The 22,422-nt window shown below is 39.7% G+C and overlaps 1 protein-coding gene across 1 annotated transcript in view; it reads right to left on the reverse strand.

Moving 5' to 3' along the window:
- The window catches only part of LOC117951605 (dedicator of cytokinesis protein 2), a 93,053-nt gene extending 72,408 nt beyond the window's left edge, over window positions 1-20,645 (reverse strand). Inside the window, exons 1-21 of the mRNA XM_034883379.1 lie at window positions 20,402-20,645; window positions 18,516-18,599; window positions 17,878-17,918; window positions 17,541-17,596; window positions 17,355-17,451; window positions 17,120-17,268; window positions 16,714-16,849; window positions 15,967-16,124; window positions 14,069-14,150; window positions 13,705-13,840; window positions 12,986-13,061; window positions 12,765-12,841; window positions 10,707-10,957; window positions 10,192-10,290; window positions 9,872-9,944; window positions 9,500-9,603; window positions 7,414-7,612; window positions 3,493-3,590; window positions 3,270-3,359; window positions 2,904-3,004; window positions 605-739 (exon numbers count right to left, since the gene is read on the reverse strand). Of these exons, the coding sequence (XP_034739270.1) occupies window positions 605-739; window positions 2,904-3,004; window positions 3,270-3,359; window positions 3,493-3,590; window positions 7,414-7,612; window positions 9,500-9,603; window positions 9,872-9,944; window positions 10,192-10,290; window positions 10,707-10,957; window positions 12,765-12,841; window positions 12,986-13,061; window positions 13,705-13,840; window positions 14,069-14,150; window positions 15,967-16,124; window positions 16,714-16,849; window positions 17,120-17,268; window positions 17,355-17,451; window positions 17,541-17,596; window positions 17,878-17,918; window positions 18,516-18,599; window positions 20,402-20,444 (2,285 nt within the window). The 5' untranslated portion in view covers window positions 20,445-20,645. The remainder of the gene's footprint in view (window positions 1-604; window positions 740-2,903; window positions 3,005-3,269; window positions 3,360-3,492; window positions 3,591-7,413; window positions 7,613-9,499; window positions 9,604-9,871; window positions 9,945-10,191; window positions 10,291-10,706; window positions 10,958-12,764; window positions 12,842-12,985; window positions 13,062-13,704; window positions 13,841-14,068; window positions 14,151-15,966; window positions 16,125-16,713; window positions 16,850-17,119; window positions 17,269-17,354; window positions 17,452-17,540; window positions 17,597-17,877; window positions 17,919-18,515; window positions 18,600-20,401) is intronic.
- Between the last annotated feature and the right edge of the window lie 1,777 nt (window positions 20,646-22,422).

Here is a 22,422-nt window from a genome sequence, read left to right on the forward strand (position 1 = left end):
CACACACACACACACACACACACACACACACACATTCTCAACTCAGTTATACAACCATTACTACACCGCTTCTAACACAATAACAACATACACATTACAATCCACACATTGCATACTTGGACTAGAACTCAATTATGTACACAATTGGGTCTTATATAGCAGAAACACACAGACACACACAGGTACTCAAGTAAGCCATAGGAAAGACACATAACACTTGTTGTATATCATATTTCTGATCTGTCAGCATCAGTTCTTGCACTGCAGTTATAAATGGTGTTTACATTTATCGTATGGTGCAGCTCTTGGCTCAGCACACTGGGTGTCATAAGTCTCTCCTGCAGGAACCGTGTCTGTCTGGTGTTTTGTGGGCTACCCAGAAGCCCTGCCCTGTCATTAGCTCTTATTCAGATGCTGCACTTCATCAACAATGCTTATTAGCAATGTTGTTTAATCAGCAGCCTTTTATCACGGAGCTGTCAAAAACGATTACTCCTGCAGTGTCACTGGGCCCTGTGTGTGTTCAAGGATCTCTATTTACATCACTGTAGGTCCAAACGAAATTAGTAGTAATTATCATAATGATCAGTCCACAAACACTCACTGGGAGTAGAGCATGCGTGAGCGGACGATGAACTTGAAGATGTACTCGAGGGCTTTAAGGGTTCGGAGGATAGGCTCACACTGTTCCCCTCTGCTGGACACATCCAGATACCTCTTCAACACCGACATCAGCTTTCTGAGAGTGATATGAGAAAGAGATGAGAAAGAGAGAGGGTTGGGGGAGGAAAACAAATCCAGGCAGAAAGAGGAGAGAAAAAGGAGATAAAAAATCAAAATCATTCAGACAGAATTGTCATTCCTTTTCTGACGCTCCACAAGTTGAAGAATTAATCACCAACTCTATTTTTCACTTCCATAGAGCAGAAAGACAGAGTGCAACAGAGTGAGAGTTACAGAACTAAAGGCACGAAGACTGGCAGGGATGTGGAGGTGAAAAAATGGCAAAATAGTCTTTCACACCTCAACAGATGTACCTTTCACGCAGCTCACACATAGTTTTATTTGCCCTCAGATGCATGGTGAAAAAATCCTCCAACACATCCGCAACCCACATCCGTCTTTAGACACAAATATATTCTAGTGTGTCAAAGCATTTAGGGTTGTGGGTGGCACAAAGTTCAGTCCAAGTTTATGACCTACCAGCATTTCTCTGCCCAATCTTTGTATAATCCCTATGACATTCAATACTAGCATATTCATAACACTGTGTAGACTTTTGGCTTTGTGGTGGCTCTATTTCCAGGATATGGCAGCAAGAGATCACCTACTAACTGGTTTAAAACTACCCAATCCTCTTAAACAGTAAAAGTCTCCTTAAAAATTAACTCTAATCTGGCCTCACTGCAAGATGGCCTTGAAATTATTACCAACATTACGAAACCTCTGTCTTCCCTGGTTTTGTGTTGGTGAATGGCTTAAAGGCAAGCCCAGGAGGATTTATTCTTTTTTGAATACAAGAGATATGGAGTTTAAAATGTAGTGAGAGGGAATTAAAGAGTTTTACATAATAGCCTCTAGGCTGAACAGCGTTAAGCTGCGTTGACCCTCTTAAAGAGGGTGAACACCAACAAACTCGCAGGGGAGGGAAGAGATGGAGGGACAGATGAGTAGATGGAGTGAAGCAGAGACAGCAAGAGCCAAAAAGGCAGTTAACAGAGCAGGAAGAGTCAGAAATGCTTTCAATTTCCTAACTGAAGTTTTGGCAAAGCTAACAAATGTTGTCTCTAGTGCCCACTGAATCAAGTTAAGTGAATTAACAGGGAGTAAGAAGCAGATACAAGTGTTTGGTGTTCATGCCTGAGTGCTTTAGCTGCTACTCCACAGAGAGGCAGGGCTAAAACTCTAATCCTGTTCAGTCAAGTGCTCCAAAGGCCAACACACACATCCAGTGGCTGGCAGATGGATACAGCGATGTATTAATGTTAGATCTTCAGGGGACAATTTACCACAAAAGGTTTATCTCGTATACCTATGGCATGGCGAATGGCACATCTCCATTTGATTCCGAAAGGGACAACCAATTGTCGGGATTTTTTTTTTTAACTTGTTGGCAAAGTAATATTGAGATAATCTAATCATAATTTCAAAGAGGCGGCAGAATTGCCTCATGGAAGATCATGTAGAGAACATCGCTGATGCACTTCTTATGTGCCTATTTCACACAAAATAAGTTTGGTATGTTTTTTGTATCTTTGATGACATGAAGTCTAACACTGTCAAACCTTAATTAAGTACTCACCTGGCATTTTATGGAGCCCAGAGTAAAATTATACAAACCTTAAATAGCCAATGGAGCTCAGTGAGTGTGGCAGATTTAATAAGAAGATGTATTTGCTTAATCAAGACATTAAAAGGATGGTTGCATCAGCATACTGATTTGCAACTGAGATTTATCTACTTATTACATTTGGTTCTTATCCACCTTAAGTGTTGGTCTGGCTATACCCAGACCAAGCCAAGCTCAAAAGCAAAATTGTGATCTGAAGCAGGAGAATTAAACATGCAGGTTTCCAGACCGAGCTGCAGGGCAAAATCAAATTTCCGGCAGAGTGGGCGGGGTTTACCCAGTCTACTTATATGTATCTTGCCTACAATGTTTATATTTGTCTTGTTGGTGCTTTCATAGTAGGATTGCTTAAAATGTAAATATAAATGTGCCTTTCTTTGTCTCATTCACATTAAGTTTTCTGTTGAGAAAAGTTGTAGAAACTTCTGATGTAAGACATTCATGGTAAAAAAACAATTATGCCTTTCATTGTCTTCTCTCATTCAGGAAGCGCATACAAAAAGTAACAGAATGACATGAAAGTAAGTGGGCTGTGATCCATGAAGTAACCTACTTGTAGGCCAGTGTAGCGCTGAAATGCTGCTTGATGTAGGCCTCCAACACTGTGTTGAAGTGTTGAAACTTTCTGTCAGCGATCAGACCTATGATGTATATCTGGCAGACAAAAGGGAGAAACAGAATGCGGTGGGTTACTTGTTTACATAGCTGTAGACACAAGGCAGATAAGAATTTAAGTACAATCATACGATAGACAAGTCTATTTGGAGAAAGATGGATAGGTAGACGCAAAGATGTCAGACTCGATATGCACAGAAACAGCTTGTCATGAAATCAGCTGCATCTGTTGACAAGCCACACACACACACACACAGTGTAACACACACAACATTATCCAGGTAAACACAAACCACACACTCACCAAGGCATCAAAAACAAGGATGTCGTAGTCGTCAGTCTGAGAGTGTTCCATCATGATGTTGAACAAGGCATCCAGAGTGTCCTGCAGAAACTATACACACACATACAGACAGACAGCGGAGAGGTTGTGTGAGAACGCGCGCACACACACACACACACACACACACACACACACACAGAGACACAGACTTCTGCTAAGACAGGCTTGTATCCACACCACTGACCTTGACCACCTCCTCTCCATCAATAATTTTGAGTTTCTCCAGGTTTTCTCTGAGGAGTTCGGGTCGGGTCCTCCACTTGAGCAGCCCCAGCAGGCCCACTGGAGAGGAGACACACACAGAGTACATTTTCTGTTTAGCTGTCTTAAATGCCGCTGTCTTGCTTAAGAGTGGATGCTGATCGAGGCTATTGTAATGGACATGTATTTTTTGTTGGAGAATGTCAATTTCTGTCATGTACTTTTTCAAAACAGTTTTTTCCTTTAACAATGGGTGTATCCTCCTGTGTTGCACAAAATACATATAAACTGTTAGACTGACATAACCTGTCAGTGACTTGGCACTTTTTAATATAATGCAAAAGATGATAAGATTAGAAATCAAAGTTAATAAGCAGTTACACTGTACTGAAATTAAAGCTGAAACAATTAGCCAATATCTCAATTATCCAATATTGGGTTGCGGGGGCAAAGGTTTGGGCACCCCGGGTAAAAATTTGTATTAATGTGCATAAAGAAGCCAAGAAAAGATGGAAAAATTGCCAAAAGGCATCAAATGACAGATTAGACGTTCGTTCAACATGACACAAAAAGTTAGATTTTATTTCCATCATTTACACTTTCAAAATAACAGAAAACTAAAGAATGGAGTCTAAAAGTTTGGGTACCCTGCAGAGTTTATGGCATGCACCACCTCCTTTGGAAAGCTGAGACCTGACAGTGTCATGGATTGTTCTCAATCATCATCTGCAAAGACTAGATGATGTCAATCTTAAGGTGTTAAATGCCCAGAATCATCTGACCTTGGCCCAACAATCAGCACCAGGGGTTCTTCTAAGCAGTTGTCTAGAAAACTGGAACTGAAAATAGGTAACATTCACAAAGCAGGAGCCAATATCCTTTGTTTGGAATGTAATTAAGAAATGTCCATCATCAGGAACACTGGAAGTTAAAGCAAGATCTGGAAGACTAAGAAAAATATCAGACAGAACAGCTCGCAGGGTTGTGAGGAAAGCAAGTCAAAACCCACGTTTGACTGCACAATCCATCCAGAAAGACCTGGCAGACAGCGGAGTTGTGGTACACCATTCGACTATAAAGAGATACTTGTACAAATATGGTTTTCATGGAAGAGTCATCAGAAGAAAACCTTTTCTACGTCCTTACCACAAAAATCGTTTGAAGTTTGCAAATGAACATAGACAAGCCTGATGCATTGTGGAGTTCTGCGGACCAATGAGGTTAAGAACTTTTTGGCCAGAATGAGCAAAGGTACGTTTGAAGAAGAAAGGGCAAAGAATTTAATGAAAAGAACCTTTGTCCAACTGTTAAGCATGGGGGGATCAATCATGCTTTGGGGTGGTATTGCAGCCAGTGGCACAGGGAACATTTCACGAGTGGAAGGAAAAATGGATTCAATACAATTTCTGCAAATTTTGGACGCTAACTTGATACCATCTGTGAAAAAGCTGAAATTAAAGAGAGGAAGGCTTCTACAAATGGATAATGATCCTAAACACACCTCAAATTTATTGGATTACATCAAGAGGCGTAAACTGAAGGTTTTGCCATGGCATTCACTATTTTCTAACCTCAACTAAATTTAAAATCTATGAATAGACTTTAAAAGAGCAGTGCATGACAGACAGCCGAAAAAATCTCAAAGAACTAGATGACTTTTGTAAGGACGAATGGGTGAAGATACTTCAAACAAAAATTGAAAAAGAAGCGTTTCCAAACTGTGATTAACTCCATAGGGTGGCCAAACTTTTGCAGACGCCATTTTTTGTTTTCTGTTATTTTGAAAGTGTAAATGATGGAAATAAAATCTAAGTTGTTGTGACATATTATGCAAATGCCTAATCCTTCATTTGATGCCTTTTGGAGATTTTTCCATCTTTTCTTGGCTTCTTTATGCACATTAATACAAATTTTTACCTGGGGTACCTAAACTTTTGGGCCACACTGAGAGTGTGTGTGTGTGTGTGTGTGTGTGTGTGTGTGTGTGTGTGTGTGTGTGTGTGTGTGTGTGTGTGTGTGTGTGTGCGTGTGTATATTTAAAAAATAAAGATCTCTAAAGTTATTTTGAGCTTTACAAAAGTATCTTTCATATACAGTGTCCTAAATGAGGGGCATTTCTGTTTTGTTGAGGATAAATGTATCTACTATTTAATATTGATCCACAACAAAAGTAATAGTTAGCTGCAAACCTAATAAAATATTATATTATATGGACATATATACATATTCTATAAAGTTCATCTCTGATTGCCACAAAGTAACAATTTGTCAAGTAATTTATAAGTAATCAAGTACTAATTTGTTATAGTTACAGTCCCTGTACCTCTGCTTAGTGAGACTTTCAGCTGAATATTGAAATCCACAGTTTCTGTCATTAATTCTACTACAGTTTGACATGGGGCAGATTTCCAGTTCTCCGTAGGGCTGCCCGCATCGAGCTCTCTGCTTTTCCTGTCCAATAATTTCTGACTCACCAAGCCAAGACGCACATCTGGTGGGTGGGCCCAAAAAACACAGTGTGCATAAAGGCTTGAGAGTGTGTGTGTGTGTGTGTGTGTGTGTGTGTGTGTGTGTGTGTGTGTGTGTGCGTGTGTGTGACTGGTGCAGGTGATTAATATTGCAGGATAATGTTCATTATAGTGATGGACTGGCTTCCTCAGTAACAGCTGTTACACTGCACCTGTGCCTGATGCACCTTACTATCTAAAATGTATGTAGGTGTGCGGGTGTGTGTCTGCCTGCCAGAGTGTGTAGGACAAAATGACAACACTCCTCACCACTGAAACCATGTATACACACAGTTCCCCCTATACTGTGCTTAATATACCATGACCATAACACATCACACATACCCTCTAGTAGTTCGGATTAACCTAATTCATGTTATGGAAAAACTCTGGAGCAGCACAACTTCTATTCAGATAAATGTTCGGGAGACTTTAATGACTTACACAGAAGCATTTAGTGGCGTCTCGGCCTAGGAGAATTTAGGATTAAACAGCACAGTATAGTGCCATCCCAATTTCTGAAGTTCCTGTCTTCCTCCTCAGCACAGACCAAAAACAATGCCAGTCTGACAATATTGCAGTAGAGCCTAGAGCCTACAGATGTGTTAAATTCCTCTCCTGACCTTGGAAGGATGGGAGAGCTTGAGGCAGCACTGTGTTATCATTCAGCGGTTACATCTCCCGTCATCTATGGAAACATAGAGCTGAAATACTCCTCTGCCTGAGACAGATTATGACCTACTGCTGTTATGTTGGACACTGACCTGAATAAATGAGACCTGGGGTACCACTGTCTGAACTTACATAGCATGAGTTCGCAAGCTGGATATTCCCCCACAATTAACATACTGTTGACTCATTGTTAATTAGCTGGACGTCTCCTTTAACCTTGTCTCAACCTTTCGTCATCATGACTCAACGTTTAGCATAAAACCTAAAAATAACACTTGGCCTAATGAGGTCAGACAGGGTTGCAGGTTACCTGCATTACACCACCAAGTCAATGGGTTTCTAACCATTTAGCCCAAGAGAAGATGGTATGTATTATGAACCAGTAGGGATTTCAGATTTTAGATATGTCCTCTACCAATTTCATAGCCAACAGATGATTCATTGCCTTGGCCTGGCCTTATTACTCTGTTGAAAGAATATGTTAATTCATGTTTTCTGAAGTGTCAGGTTTAATTTTCAAACACCTTGCTCCTCATAATTTCTACCCTAACCTTTCATCAACCTTTTTGTGTAGAAGGGCGCTTGTGTTTCTGAATGAAAATATTTTAGCCTGCCAAGTCTCTTGAGTAGCTTTACGCCCAATGTTACAAAGGTGTTATTTGAACACTGTAGCACCTGTCACACACACACACACACACATACAAACAACAATCAAATACACCTACCGTTCTGGGTGAGTTTGGTGGAGCAGACCAGGGTGGAAATGGTGAAGCTGTCTCTAGAGCTGACTGACAGGCCTCCACTGCCTGACACGCTGCTGGAGCTGCGGCTCAGCGTTGCCACCTTGTGGGGGTCGCTGTGGTGGTGGCGGGTTGAGGGCAACGACAAGTAGCAGTTCACATCTTCCATGCGCTTGCTGTCACCCTGAGAGGAAAATGTGAGGGAGTTATTTTCAAACTAATAACGTTGACACACCAGTAATGCTACATCTTGCTAATAAAACAGATGTTTGGTAGCTTTCGCAGCAGTATTGAGACAAGAATTTTATTTTCTGTGTTTAGTCAAGGGAACACGGGAGAAAAAGACACTTGGGTTTGTTAGACTTGCAGTGATTTATCAGTGAACCCTGAAGGAGGAAATGACAAACAATAGCTGAAGTTGCCAGTTCCACAGCAGTAATCCTCTATGATCACTATGCCTTATTTACCGCTACCTAACTCAACTTTGGTTTGTAAACTTATAACTTTAGAAATGCTGGGGACATGACAGAAAAATTTGAGCACAAACATAAACAAAACGAATCATTGGTACAGTATTTTACTTGCTTACGGTGCTAAAAGCTAGAGTGAATACAAATAAGGGAAAAATATATAAGGGAAAGATGCAGGATATCTTGGCATATTGATTTTATGCTTTGTTTACGTGATCATAAATTACATTTTTCATAAATAAATTTACCATCTTCAGGTCATAGATTAATTCCAGCCTCAAACCTCAGCTCTGCCCTATTTAATTCTAAAGTAGTACGTAATAATGAGTGAGTGGGTGGGCAAAAGCAGGGAATAAGAGATTTAAGCCATGAGTGGCACAGAGATCGAGAGGAATGCAGGGATAACGAGATATAATCGAGAAAGAGGGCACATGCGGACCATCCATTTGGTCTTTGAGTGAATCACGAGTAATTAATCTTCATTGCGTTTGGCATTTAATCAATAGGGGGATTCAATCTTAGCTTAGGCTCATTTGGCAGGAAATCTATTTGGCTTCACTCAACCTGCGTGGTCATAATCTCCTGTCCAGACTCACTGTGTCTATAACGGCTTTGAGAATGGTTATAACAACCAGAGATCTTCAACATGGGGTCCAAGACCACTATTAGGTCTTCAGAGTAACTACAGGAGGGCCACCAAACCATTGTTTGATTCTTTTTTCTTTTCTTTTTCCAAAAGTTAAAATATGTCTGAAAATACACATAAACATGAATCCAAAATCTTATTAGCAAAGATATATCTGCCTTTCATTTTATCACAACATTTATGATAGGCTTACTGACCTCTAAGGCAGCCATTTAGGAAGCCATCCACACATACAGTTAATAGGTTAGTTGCACCATGCAAAAGTATGTGTAGGTTTTGGCTGCCCTACACATCATTGTAGGCCCAGTTTAATATGCATCTCAATTATACAACATGTAGTAGGATGCCTCTGCTTTATCTTTCTTTCAGTTATAGGTCTTAGGCCTAAAAAGATTGAAGACCCCTGGTTTATACAGTATATTTCAGACAAACAGTGTATCTGCCTTTTTCTACCATGTTTCAAGCAAATAGTGCAGTATGCTTCAGGGACTTGTAAAGTGTATCATTCGTTTTTAATTCACTTTTATATAACTGCCAGAATTAGGTGGTGAATGGCACTGAGCTGGTGTACAGTTAGAATAATCTTTCCTTTTGGTTCATGTCTGACCATGAATGATGTCAAAAAAATGATTAACCACCAGTTGGTGAGTCAGTAATTTAATTTGACACGCCTCTTAAAAAAGATTCCAGGTATATTGTAGTTGGGCTATTCCAAATCCAACGGGTTGGTCTAACAAAAGCAATGAGGTGTGACCTCACTGTTTCATTTATTATTCTCAGAGGAGCTTTAGCATATGCATAAGTCTGGTGGGATCAAGAGGGGTGGAATTTGGTTGACAATAAATAAGTTGCACATCCACTTTTAAATGATTCAGGTTTTCAGTGAGCTGAAATGTGTCTCATTTACTCTTTATTTGTGTTTCCTTTCTGAAATAGTTCCATTTTGGTTTTGTACCTTGAAGACTACAAGGTCATGCAGTCCATCTTGTAGAACTGTCCCATCGTCCTTCATCAGGCGCACAAAGGCCATGGCAAAGTTCTTCTCGCTCTTGTCCTTGGCTGGAGACAGAGGAGACGGATTTGTAGACAGAAAGAGGGAGGGTCAGGGGAGAAACACATCAGGGAAATAGAAAGAGAGAAGGGAGGGGGAGAATCCAGGCATGGGAGGAAGAATGACTACTGATTTGTATAATCAAGTGTGCATAAAGATGCTCAGGGTCATTTCCCAAATTGCTTCCAATCATTCGGTCCTTTCATTGTCCCAAAATGCTCAGAGTGGAGGAGACTGTGTGAGATGGCATGCAGAGGAAGAGAGGCTGATACTCACACTCCTGGGAAGAGCGGTGTCTGAACCTGAAGCGTAAATGAATTCTGTGCATTTCTTCCAGAGGGACTGCCACCTGGAGGACACATTATTGTAGAATATATTTAAAATGAACACGTATTTTCACATTTTACAGGTATACCATGAAATGTGGGGTTTATTTTTTATTTAAGTTATGTCTGAAATGTGGAATGCAAATGCTATACAAACATATAGCTTCATGGAAACTGAAAAAAAAATATGTTTTAAAGACAGAGGTAAAATTCTTCCACCAATACTTTTGAATTGTTAGCTCTGCAACTTCCTCTACAACAAAGACAAACCTTAATTGTCTCCACCCAGCGGGGCTGTTTGATTTGGTAGTAGATGACAGATCTGTACTCACTGACTGCCTTATCCCCTGCTCCCAGACAGATTGAGTTCTAGGAAAGAGGGAAAGATAAAAAGTACATGTCATATTGAGCTGAAGGATTTTATGTTTATGTTTGTCTGTGTCTGTCTGTGTCTGTCTGTGTGTGTGTGTGTGTGTGTGTATACACACACACACATACAGGTATGCCAAAAATGGATTTTCATTCTGGAATAAAGCCACCTCAATGTGCCCCTGTCTATGAGAAGGTGAATAAGCGCTTGATCAGGGCTGTGTTTGCTCACTGGCCCATACCACCTTAGTCTCTTAAACACTACACATGCGGTACGTGCGCACACACAATTCTGCACATGCACACCCTCCCTTAAACTATACAGGGATGCGCAATTCCATCCCTGTTTACATATATCCAATTTATACACTGACACGCTCTGTGCGTCCTCAACCTCATCTCTTCATGCTGCTCACCTGTATGACCTTGCCCTCCTCATCACAGACCCACATGATGACCTCCACGTTTTTCTGTGTCGTCTTGTTGTATTTGTCGAAGTCACCACCTTGTAAGGTGAGGTAGATGTCATTGCGAACATCTCCCGGCATAATGATCTCTGGGAAGCCCAGCTTGCGGGCCACCACAGTGCTGCGGTCCACCAGGTGAGGGTATTCCTTCCGAATCTGAACTATGTCCCCGACCAGAGCCTTCATAGTCACCCACAGACCTGGAGGGAGTTTGAGGAAGAGAAGGACGGTAGGCTATGAATTCATGTTTTACCAGTATACATTTAGTAGACCCTCAGGGACTTATTAAGAACTGGATTTTTTAAGCGTTTTCTCTTAAAAATACATATTCTTAGCCTCCTGACAGAGCATTTACACAATCACGAGACTCAGAATTAACTCAGGACGTGTGACCCTTTGTACAAATGACCGACTGATGCATAGCACATATTGTCTAACGTATGCAGCTACGTTTAAATGGGTCGTTAATTTGAAAAGTAATAGAGTAAGAGTAAGAAGAGTTAAGCGTAAGTTAAGTTAACAAGTTGAATAGAAACTCCATTTCGTTGCGGGATTTACATAATAGGATGTCCATCATCCGTAAAGAACCTTCATCAACCTTCATCCTTCATCTTCAGCATCTTAAATTCCTTAGCAACTAGTTCCTAATGTATTGCTTATTCACTCATGTGGGACCAACATAACTCTACAGTGTCAAAGGCCTGGAAGTGAGAAACATCCTTCTGTTGTACTTTAATAGTGACCAAAATGGATCACCCTAAACAGCTTCCAAAAGAGTATGTGTAGCGATTAGAGAGACACATTTAATATCTCACAGAACTTTGCGGAACCAAATATCAATACATCTAAGTACATTTACATAAAAAAATAGCAGCTACTACAGGCTATTTTAAATGATGGATCTAGAGAGGAGTTTTTATTTCTTTCTGCAGGTAAGTAAGTTCATATTAAAGCAAAATAAATAAATAAAGCGTTTCGAGGCCCTGTGCTGTTAAAAGTGAATTTAAAAAAATTACCTACAGAAACCCTGAAACATTCAGTGTGAGAGCTGAACTTAATGTGAGATCCACTTTGTGTAAATGCTAGTGCTTATCTATGGGGAGCATAATGTTAAAGTGTTCCAAGGTGAAGTGGGGATGTGAAAATATTTGCTGTTCTTACAGACTAGATTGTAATCAATAATACTTTAAAATGTTGGTCTCCTTTTTGCGAAAGGGATGTAAAAATGTTCTAATAGGCAGGAATTTAGTCCTAACCAATGTGGGCTCTTAAAGCTTTCAAAGAAATTATGTGAGAAAGTATAAACAAAGAACATGGGAAAAGAGTGAGCTATTTTAGGGAAATTCATAGTTGGGGAGATCTAGACTATGTCACAAACCCACATTTTCAAGGCTAACCACATACAGTACCTACGGGGATTACTGTGTGTGTGTGTGTGTGTGTGTGTGTGTGTGTGTGTGTGTGTGTGTGTGTGTGTGTAAAGTAAAGTAAAAGGAAGGAGAGTTTAGGGGTGAGTAATGTTAAGAACAGACATCTGGCAGCCTCACATGCTCGTTCCATATCTGCTCGTATGGGTGCTCCTTTCCTATCTAGGTTGTGCCCAGGGCTTTCAGTAGCGACAGGAAAGATAAAAGCTGAGGCATATGACAGTGCCGTCCAACATGTGGGGTTACTCTATGTGGAACAAGACCGTGTCACCCTTAGGGGCTGTCAAAATGAGCCATTAACATGAGGTAGCGGGCAGCAGACGCCAATTTACAGAGAAATAAAGTATTATGAAAACATCAGCTCGAGGGCACATGCCATCCATCAGGATAATGTTGTCCTTTATTCTAACCAACAAAGCACAGCATAGAGAGATGATGAGAAATGGCCATTTTGCCTGACCACAAACGACTGCAGCATACACAATGGATTGGGAACCTTTCGTGTGCACAGGACCACTAAACTTGGCAGAATAATCACAAAAGAAAACAAAGGGAGAAGCCTGTAAGTTCAAAACAGTACCTTGTCCAGCACTGTCTCCTCGTGATGCTGTCACTTTGTTCAGCAAGGTGTGGAGAAAGTCATTCTCAGCAACTACACTGGAGCCAACACACAAACACAAACTTATGCACTTGAAATACATAAAATTGTGCAGATGCTGAAACCTTCACACACAAAATTGCAATATTGCTATTTAATTACAGGGAGGCTTTGTGAGTCATGGAGGGGGAAAAAGGACATACGGGAAAAACGGGATGAAAAACTGCTTCTCCTCATCGCATTCGATCTTCCCTTTGATGAGATCACTAATGTCCATAACTGCCAAGAAAAAGTAAACAAATATGTCTGAAAAATGATGAGGAAAAATTTACAAAATGCTACAGTCATGTCTGATGTAGATTCACATCAGTTAACACAAAATCACAGCCTCTGTAAACATGTTGTATAATAATTTCTATCACACACTAGTCTAGCAAGACAGGTCAGACTACTGTACAAATCCTGATAGCTGGTTTCTGAGGTAATTGAGGATATAGACAACTGTGTTGAGCCTGTGGGAGCAATTACAGCCTAAACAGTAGGAAAGAAAATAGTGGACAGTCACCATCAATGTTTTAGTTTCGTTGAGATGAGAAAGGTGACCGTATCTAAGCTCCCAGGTGTAAATATGGCTGGTAATACCTGCAAAAGCATCTGCAGCAGACAAATCAGAGAAAATTGCTCTGGCCTTGAGGGAACAAATGACTGCAGAAGCAACTAAAGGCCGTTATTGTTGACTAAACGGGTGACATTTGGCAGTGGAATGAGGCACATACATACTGAAGCTATAAGAGAGAGGCTACAAAAAAAGCTATAGTCTACTAACTAAGTACTATACTTTGCACATTGCTTGAACACTTGGATTGGTAATTTAGCAGCCCTATTAACCAAAACAATGTTTTATTGGCTGATCTTTAAGTACCTGCCACCCCGAATGGCCGCCTCAGGCCTTGAGTGCACTTCTTGTTGTTTGTCTCTTTCAAGTCCATCCTGCCCACTCTCACTATCTGGCAGATCAGAAAAATCTTTTCTCTGCACAGGTCCTTGTTTCCCAGGTCCTGGTATAAAAAAAACAGAGAACAATTATAGCAATGAAGTGAGAATAAGATATACAAAGAAGAAAAGAAGGAGAAAAAAAAGGAGTTGGAACATATAAGGTTAAGTAGAAAAGAGAAAATGAAAACACAATGCCATCTTCTGAAAGAAAATCCATCCATTCACTCCTAAACAGTAGAGTGTCTGTAGTGCTAGAGACAGTGTGCTAGTGCTCTCTTGTGGTCACTTACTGTGAAGACAACCTTCAGGTTGTTGAGCATGTCAATCTCCTTGGGGAATCCTTTGCTGCCCCAGCGTACCAAGTAGTTCTCACTGCACAAAGCAATAATACACACTATTTAAATATTTAGACAAACATAGTAATAAAGATTGCATTTGAAATAAAAATAATCTCAATCCACATGACGGAAACTTTTTCACCTGTAGGAAGGGATGAAACAAAAAGATAGAAATACTATCTCTGTCCAAGTCAGGACTGAGTGAGTCTTTGGTCCAGATAAAGCTGGACTGTTTGCCTCCCTCATTTTAAAGGGGTTCTATGCAGTTCTCACAATTTCTTTGCTGTTTTCTTGCTTTTGCTTGCAGGTTTCTCTATAGAGCTCCCCCTACAGCTTTGGAATAGATATTTGGCAGCTACTATGTTTACTTGTGTCTGACTCCTCGCTTGGTCAGTCTGCCATTTCCTCCTTCTCTGTTCCTCCGCCAATTCTTTCCTATCTTTGAGCTTCTTTTATGCCATGTAAAAATCTCCATCACTCCCTTGTTTATTTGCTTTTGTAGCTAGTTGGTTCCTGAATAAAGGCGTGTAGGCCTATGTGTGCAGTGCCTTAAAGCAATTCCTTACATCGCGAGACCTGATATCACGCAATACTTTCTGATACTGAGGCCGGCCCAAAGTTGCAAGGGTGGTTTTTAGGCTTACATGGGTGCTAGGGGGAAGCGAGTCGACGACCATTCAACCTGAAAAAAAGCATTTAACCATTCCAATGACTCCGAAGCTGTTCAGTTAAGGTAAATTAGGCTAAAAAAACTGCATAGTTCCCCTTTAAGGTGTACATTGGCATGCTATGTGCAGTTTTCTGACGTGAATCTACATGATTTCTAGAAAAAATTAAGCTCAAATGTTTCAGTCATAAGCTGACAGTGGATTGTTCCTCAACGCAGCTGCATATCAATTTAGACTGAAGTGCTAAAAATACAAGCCCTCTATTCCCCATAAGATTTTCCTGACATGCAAGCATGTGCCAGATGCTGACAGTGGGATGAATAGGAACACACACATACACATAAACACCTGTGTGAGGGAATGGGTAGGACAAAAGGAAAAAGGCCAAGCATTTAACCAATCAAACAAACATAATAAGAGCAATTGAAACCAGGACGAATGCCAAGACAGTCAGAGACGATTGAACGATGGTAGGGATGAGGAAAACATGATTGATCTTGGTCTATCTATCTTAATGCTCTGGCTTCAGTGGCTGGGACCAAGATATACCCCAGTGTGACAGTGAGTGACAGGGATTAGCATGAGCACTGTCAGGCGCACTCATAACACTGCCAGTCACTATTTAGTGTCCTATAATTAGTGTTTTCTGTATTCTTATATTTGGCATCCCATTGTTCTAATTTAATGGGTTCAACAATGAATGAGAGATGATAAATGAGAGAGAAAAAAATAGAAGGAGAGGAAGACAGCTGAGCTGAGGGATGGAGCTGAGGTAAAGAAAATCTTAACTTCAACAGTATTTGCATTAATTTCAGTAAATCAGTACTAACGATGGAGGCTAATGTAAACCCACTCCATCTTAATTTCCCCATATTTTTACTTTATTTGATGGATGAAAATGACTTATTTTATGATCTTAAACCTTGACATTTAAATTCAGAACAAACAACAATAGCTGTTTTTAGTCACGCACTTTGTATTCTATTTCAATGTAACTTAATGTTACACCCCATAATTGTTGAAATGCATGGAGTGGGAGTTAAATTGAATATGCCAGACTTCAACATTAACATCAGGTATTTACATTTAAACTAGCATATGAATCCGGGGCTTTAAATCCTCAAATCAACCTGAAAAAAATACACCAGTATGAGGTTAGGGAGGGAAGCTAATAGAGGACACCTGATTATGGTCTGTTTGATGGGGTCATATAGGGACATGAAGAGCTCAGAGTCCTCCCCAATGCGACAGACAAAGTTCCTGACAAAGACGTAGAGGCTGTGGGTGGGGGAAGATTGGATCCGTGCTGAGATCCCGCTGTGCTCCGTCTGGACGTTGGACTGCAAGAGAGATTAGTTGTAGGAGGTTAACTTGGGACAAGGGTTTAACAGGATACATTGCCAGCCAAAAGCCTTCATTTTAAGGTTGTGATAAATCTGGTTGGCTGGTATAACAATTTATAATAGTTCTTGGATGTACCCCCTGCGGCATCCAGATAGTGGGTTTGTAAGAAAGAAGCAAATCATGGAAAAAGACATTCATAATAGAGTACTGTATATCCTCTTCATCTAATGAATAAATGTGAGGTCAAGCCAATTTGTAAGGGACTGAATTCTTAATTAGGCTTGGCTGGCAGACGTGATTATCAAGTAAACTGTATTATCCATGGCATTTTCATGCAGATAAAAGATAAATTAATATGACTACTTTCTTATGATAAATGAAATCAATAAAAAAAATGAAATAAAATGACCAAATTTTGATTTCATCCCATTGTACATGTCTCTGGGAAGTCTGGTGCAATCAAAGCAACATCAAATATGTTGCCATAGAAATGAAATTGTAATTGCAACATCTGCTATCACATCCCCCCTGAGTTCTGTTTTTTTCTGCTCCCCACTGCACTGCCTTTCTCATCCATTTCCTGACCTGTTCCTCTTTGATGCGCTCATTGATCTTGGCTGTGGCCTCCTCGTGGGCCCGAAACAGACTGATGACATTAGCTCTCTCTGGGTCCAAGATGTTTCCATTCTCGTCCCGAACCACCTGGTCCAGCTCCAGGATCCTGTGGTAAGATTAAGAGATACCGCTCAGGTGAGGATTGGGAAGACAAAAAAAGGCAACAAGTGGAGGTGGACATTGGGAAAGAAAGAAGACAGGAGTGAAGGGACATGAAGGATAAGCGAGGAAAGAAGGATAAGTGAGAGAAGATTTAGAAAATGTTGTAAGACGTAAACAGGTAGGTGAGATGGGAGATAACTAATTTGTTCCGAAAGATTGGCTTCAACCAATGACCATATTGTGAACACGTGATTTTGTTTTTGAGCATACATACTTGTTGCCATAGTCAATCTTGGAGGTGATTTTCTGCTTGAGTTCCTTGAATTCGTCATTGGGCAGAGTGCCAGACAGGAGCTGGGAACGCCACTCCATTAGCTCCCACATCAGCCTCTGGACCTGCTTTACACGTATCTGTTTATTGACCTGCACAGGCAGAGGTATGATGTTAGAGTCAGACATACACACAGTCACATGCACAAAGTGTGTTTGCGTTTTATGTTTGTTTTTACCACAAACAGCTGCTTCCATATGCTTCCCCACTCCCTCAATGTGGTGGTCACTTCTTTCACCAAGGGCATCTCTGACGACATCACTACCTCATCACCTCTGTAGTCACACACACACACATACATGACAAATATAAATTCCCCCAAAATATTTTTGCATTAGATGAAGATTACTGTAAGACCACTCACTCTCGGTTTTCAATGACGACCTCCTTAAGATGGACATAACTGGCAGGGAACACTCCCTGGAGAGAAAATGTGTGGGGGAGATGTATAAAAACAAAATAAATCAGAGGTAGCTCTTATATTTTCTATCCAGAAATCTAAACTAGAAAAGATCACACAGTTTAATAAAGTTTTGTTGAATGTCATGCATTGTGTTATTGTCACCTTTCTGGAAAAATCAATGTGATACATAGTCATGTGTATGTGTGTGTGTGTGTGTGTATGTTGTGTGTGTGTGTGTGTGTGTGTGTGTGTGTGTGTGTGTGTGTGTGTGTGTGTGTGTGTGTGTGTGTGTTCTTACCCGTTGGGCCCTGTTCCTAAGCAAGTAGCCTCTATACCATCCTGAAAGACAAATTGACTGTGAAATTGCCATATGACATCAAAGTGTCCAGACTAGGACTTGGAGGACTAAAACCTAGAGCCCAAACTAGGATGCATACAATCTTCAACTGATAAAATAATAGCCTATAATAATAAGAATAATAACAACAATAATAATCATCATCATCATCATCATCATCATCATCATCATAATAAAAACCTTAATAAAACCTATATAAGTTATTTATCATGTAAGGTATTTAAATTCTCAATATCTTATTGAATGAAATGTATACAATATAAGTGACAAAAGATGCTGACATATCGATAACAGATTTTACTTTACCTCTGTAAGTACAACCTGAGAGTAGCATTATCATGGTCATTTTCCCAATATTTCCAATTTTGTTCAAGGCAGTTGGTTTATAATATGGGGAAAATAGGACTTTGTTTTACGACAAGCCACATGTATTATAATATTAACATTTATTAAATGTTTCACTGATAAACAAGTTTAAAAAATATGTACATAGAAAGGTTTATAGGAGCACCATACATGCAATGTGCATGCGATAATAAAAATAATAGAATATTTTTTATGTTTTGAGGTTTTCTTACCATCACAGACCTCCTGGACCTGGACCACATCTCCTATCTCGAGGGAAAGCTGCTTCTCTCCTTTGCCGACAAAATTCCACTTAACTGAAAAAGAAATGGTTACAGTCTGATGATTGATAGACCGTTGTTTAATGACCTGTGGCAGTTGTTCTTGTCGGAAACGGCCACTCTTATATCTTTGAGTTTGGGACTGTTGGTGGCCTGCGGAAGAGAATTAGAGCCACATGTGAAACATTTGAGTTCTGAGAATAAAGTCAAAATTCTGACTTTAAACTCAGAACTTAGTTTACATGTGGCCCTAATCCTATTTTGTAGTGGTAAAATAAAACGAGAAATGTTAACATGTCAACTCGGTCTCTGGGGAAATGTGCTGATTATGGGAAGGCAAGGCAGCTTCATTTACATAGCACATTTCAAATAACGAGGTAAAACAGTGTGCTTTCCACAGGCAAAAAACACCATTAACATTTAAATCAATAAACAATAAAAAAAAGAATAAATTAAGAAAGAGTACATTTTTTATTTTAATAATAAATAACATTTATATTAAAAAGATGAAATATAGGATACAAAAAAATGTGATTAAATACAAGTCAAATAGGCTGGAAATTACGGACATTTCTTACTATTTTCTGAAAATTGATAAACTAAATGATTAATCTAAAAATAAATCTGCAGCTCAATAAATAATGAGCATAATTTACAGTTACAGCCTTGATTTACTGCACAAGCAGAGGTAGTAAAGGTCTTTGCAGCAGGAATAAGCAAGGCAGCAGCAGCAACATGGCAAAGGACAAGGCAGAGCAATGACAGCAGCTACAAAACACATTAAATAACATTCTTTTGACTGTAGAAAAGGGTGCACACTATATTGGACTAATTCTTTATTTGAGATTTATCATTCTTCTAAAAATGCAATGTATCTGTGCATAGTGAATGCCATTATGTGGTTTAAACAGTATTCAGACGTACGGCTTCAAAGTAAAAAAAAAAAAAAAACGTCCTTCCTTCTTCCTCCACTTCCTGTGTTACAGTTTTACACAGACCAGAAATATATTTGGTTAGTAGATAAACACTTCATTGAATAATCTTATCAGTAATTGATTCAAAATGGCTTATATAATGCATTGCCATTTTCACCATCAATCTTGAGACATAAAGCGGTAGAACTTAAAAACTGTCTTTACTCACCGTTTAAAAAGCTAACTATATGCCTGACTTATTGCAAGTAACTAATAAATCAATGCATTGTCTGCAACAGGCCAGTGAACCTCTGCTAATCTGTATTAGAAGTCAGAAATCTGTATTCCTGCTAAATTTGTCTGTCTGGCATATCTAACGGCAACACATGCTGATCAGCTCGGCCATGTTAAACCCACATACCAGATAAACTACAGATTGTCCTGAGAAGTTGCACTTTAACCGTCTAGGATTTGTTCCTGGTGCCAAAATTAATCTTTCCAAACCTTAAGTTGTATTTCTCGAGAACAATTTCTTTTCTTGCTTATGTGCGACAAAATGTGTAACGCACAAAGACTGACTACTAACTGTGACTCTTTTTTTCCATCAGTTTTCGGATCCCACACAGAATCCACTGTAGCTCTTATAAATTCTGTTGCACTGACGTGTAATGGTAAATATGATTTTAGGATTCAAGTTCTTTTGGGGAAATTACAGCCGATGTGTGTATCCTAAAGTTCTGTGAGACTGTTAGCACCTGTTTCACATCCTGTTAAGCAGGAAGTGATAGGCATCATTTTTTCTTGTCCTTGTGCACAGCATGGAGTTTACCTTCACAACTAAACAGAGACACACAAAACTTATGCGCGCACACACACACACACACACACGCAAAGAGAAATTCAAGTGAGGACATACTGACTTACCTACACCATACCGCTCTGTGGTAGTACTCTTCCAAGGAGCCATGATTGCATGTAGTACTACTTTCTATCTGAGTCTTGTCTTTCTGATTCACTTCATATTTCTCTCTCTCTCTCTCTGTGTTTGTTGAGGGTGTCTGCTAAACTTCTCACTTCTGTATTATTTTTATTTAAATGAAAGCAACAAGCCCATCCCCCTTTGCCTCTCTTCCTCTTCTGCCTCTCTTCTCTTCCTGTCTTCAGGCCGTTAAGGGGAAGTGGGTGAGTACAACAAGGTGGAGTCCTACAGAGCCCACAGGCCTGCGCAGTGTGTGAAGTCTCCATTTTGCTCATTTGGACTTAGTGGATTACTTTATCTATATTATAATTTAATGTAAAACATAAATTAATAAATTAAATTACATTGTGTACAGTATGCAAAATTACTGTGGGGGGGGGGGGGGGGGGGGGGGGGATTGCACTTCTCATTAGATATGTTCTTTTTTAAGATGCAGATGTTAAGGAATGTGAGAGAAAGCAATCTGTGATCAATTCTCAAATATGAAGAAAACACCACGCGATGTACAACGCCATTGAACCGTAGATGACATCAATCAACTGTCTGTCCGCTCACAATGTGTGCCCTAACCTCTTCTCTTTGTGCGTCATCCTTCAAGCTGGTGAAATCCAACGTGTTTGAAGCTAGAAGACGCAGCACATCTCGTCACAAAAGGCTACTCTCTTGTGTTGCTGTTGTTGTTGAGCTGTAGTGCAACAAGTATGCAGTATTTATATATTGTATATTTTCTTTTATATTTAACAAGATTGTTATTTTTAAGGTAGTTGAAAAACAACATAAAAAGGACTGCAGCTGTGATCGTGCATGCAGCAAACTGTCATCAGTTTTAGAGTCCCTTATGTCTGTGTCTCTTCAGTAATGGAAACAAAAACCAGCAGCTCAAACAGCATCTGGACTCTAGCTGTTGATTTCATCAAATACATGGATGATGAGAAAAAGAAAATAATTTAGGTCTTAAGTTGTTTCTGAATTTACTGAATTAATAAGATTTCAAATAAATACAGATGTCCACTGTACGCCCTTCAGACGAACTTGCCAGGTTACTTTATTCATGCAGAGAACATCCTTAACACAACAACAAGTGGCAACAACCATCCATAATAGCCCCTTTTTGAGTATTACTGACCAGTCTCTACACTTTCATTATGGACTACATTTTTAAACATTCAAGTTAAAAAACAGGAACATGTTTTTTTTTAAGACAGTAACATGTAGCATTCATTTGCTACATTTCTAAAATCGTCCTTCCCGCCTTGAAGGTTTATCATCAGCAGTCCAACAAAAATCAAATCCCCCTTTTGGAGTTTTCACCTGTCATATCCCTATAGAACGGTTTTCCTATGAGTGGGTCCCTGTTTTGCTTATCTTGTGCATGTGCGTGCAGGAAAGAAGACTGTTGGCAAGTAAACAGGGATTTAAACAATGCATGATTCCAAATGGGGCTACTTAAAAAAAAAAAATATATATATATATATATATATATATATAGGCTTTTCAGATGTGTTATTAGAAAGGCAATGTATTTCAAAGTTTGTCACCCTTCCAGGGATCCACACAATGCAGTTTGGCGAGTAACACAGATTGTAAACCTAACTTTTGTTTGTTTACAAGGAAATTTCACAGGGCGCCTAAGAACTATTTCATAAAAGTTGTCCATTTGAAACTCTAATCCTCTTTAAGGAGCTATGTGTATAAATTTGTCCATCTAGCAGTGAGGTTGTGGATTGCATCCAACGGAATGCCCCTTCCTCCTCCCTTTCTGAGCATGTAGGGAACCTACAATGGCCTTCAGGGAACGTAAACATGTGAAAGGCCCTCTCTAGTGTTTGGTTTGTCTTTTCTGAGCCACTGTAGAAAGAAATGATGTTGTGGAAGACATCCCACTCCCTATCTACAGTTGTGGTCAAAAGTGTACATACACTTGTAGAAAATCACAATGTTATGGCTGTCTTGAGTCTTCAATAAG

This window comes from Etheostoma cragini, chromosome 10 (genome assembly GCF_013103735.1).
Source record: "Etheostoma cragini isolate CJK2018 chromosome 10, CSU_Ecrag_1.0, whole genome shotgun sequence".
In the NCBI taxonomy this organism is placed as follows: domain Eukaryota; kingdom Metazoa; phylum Chordata; class Actinopteri; order Perciformes; family Percidae; genus Etheostoma; species Etheostoma cragini.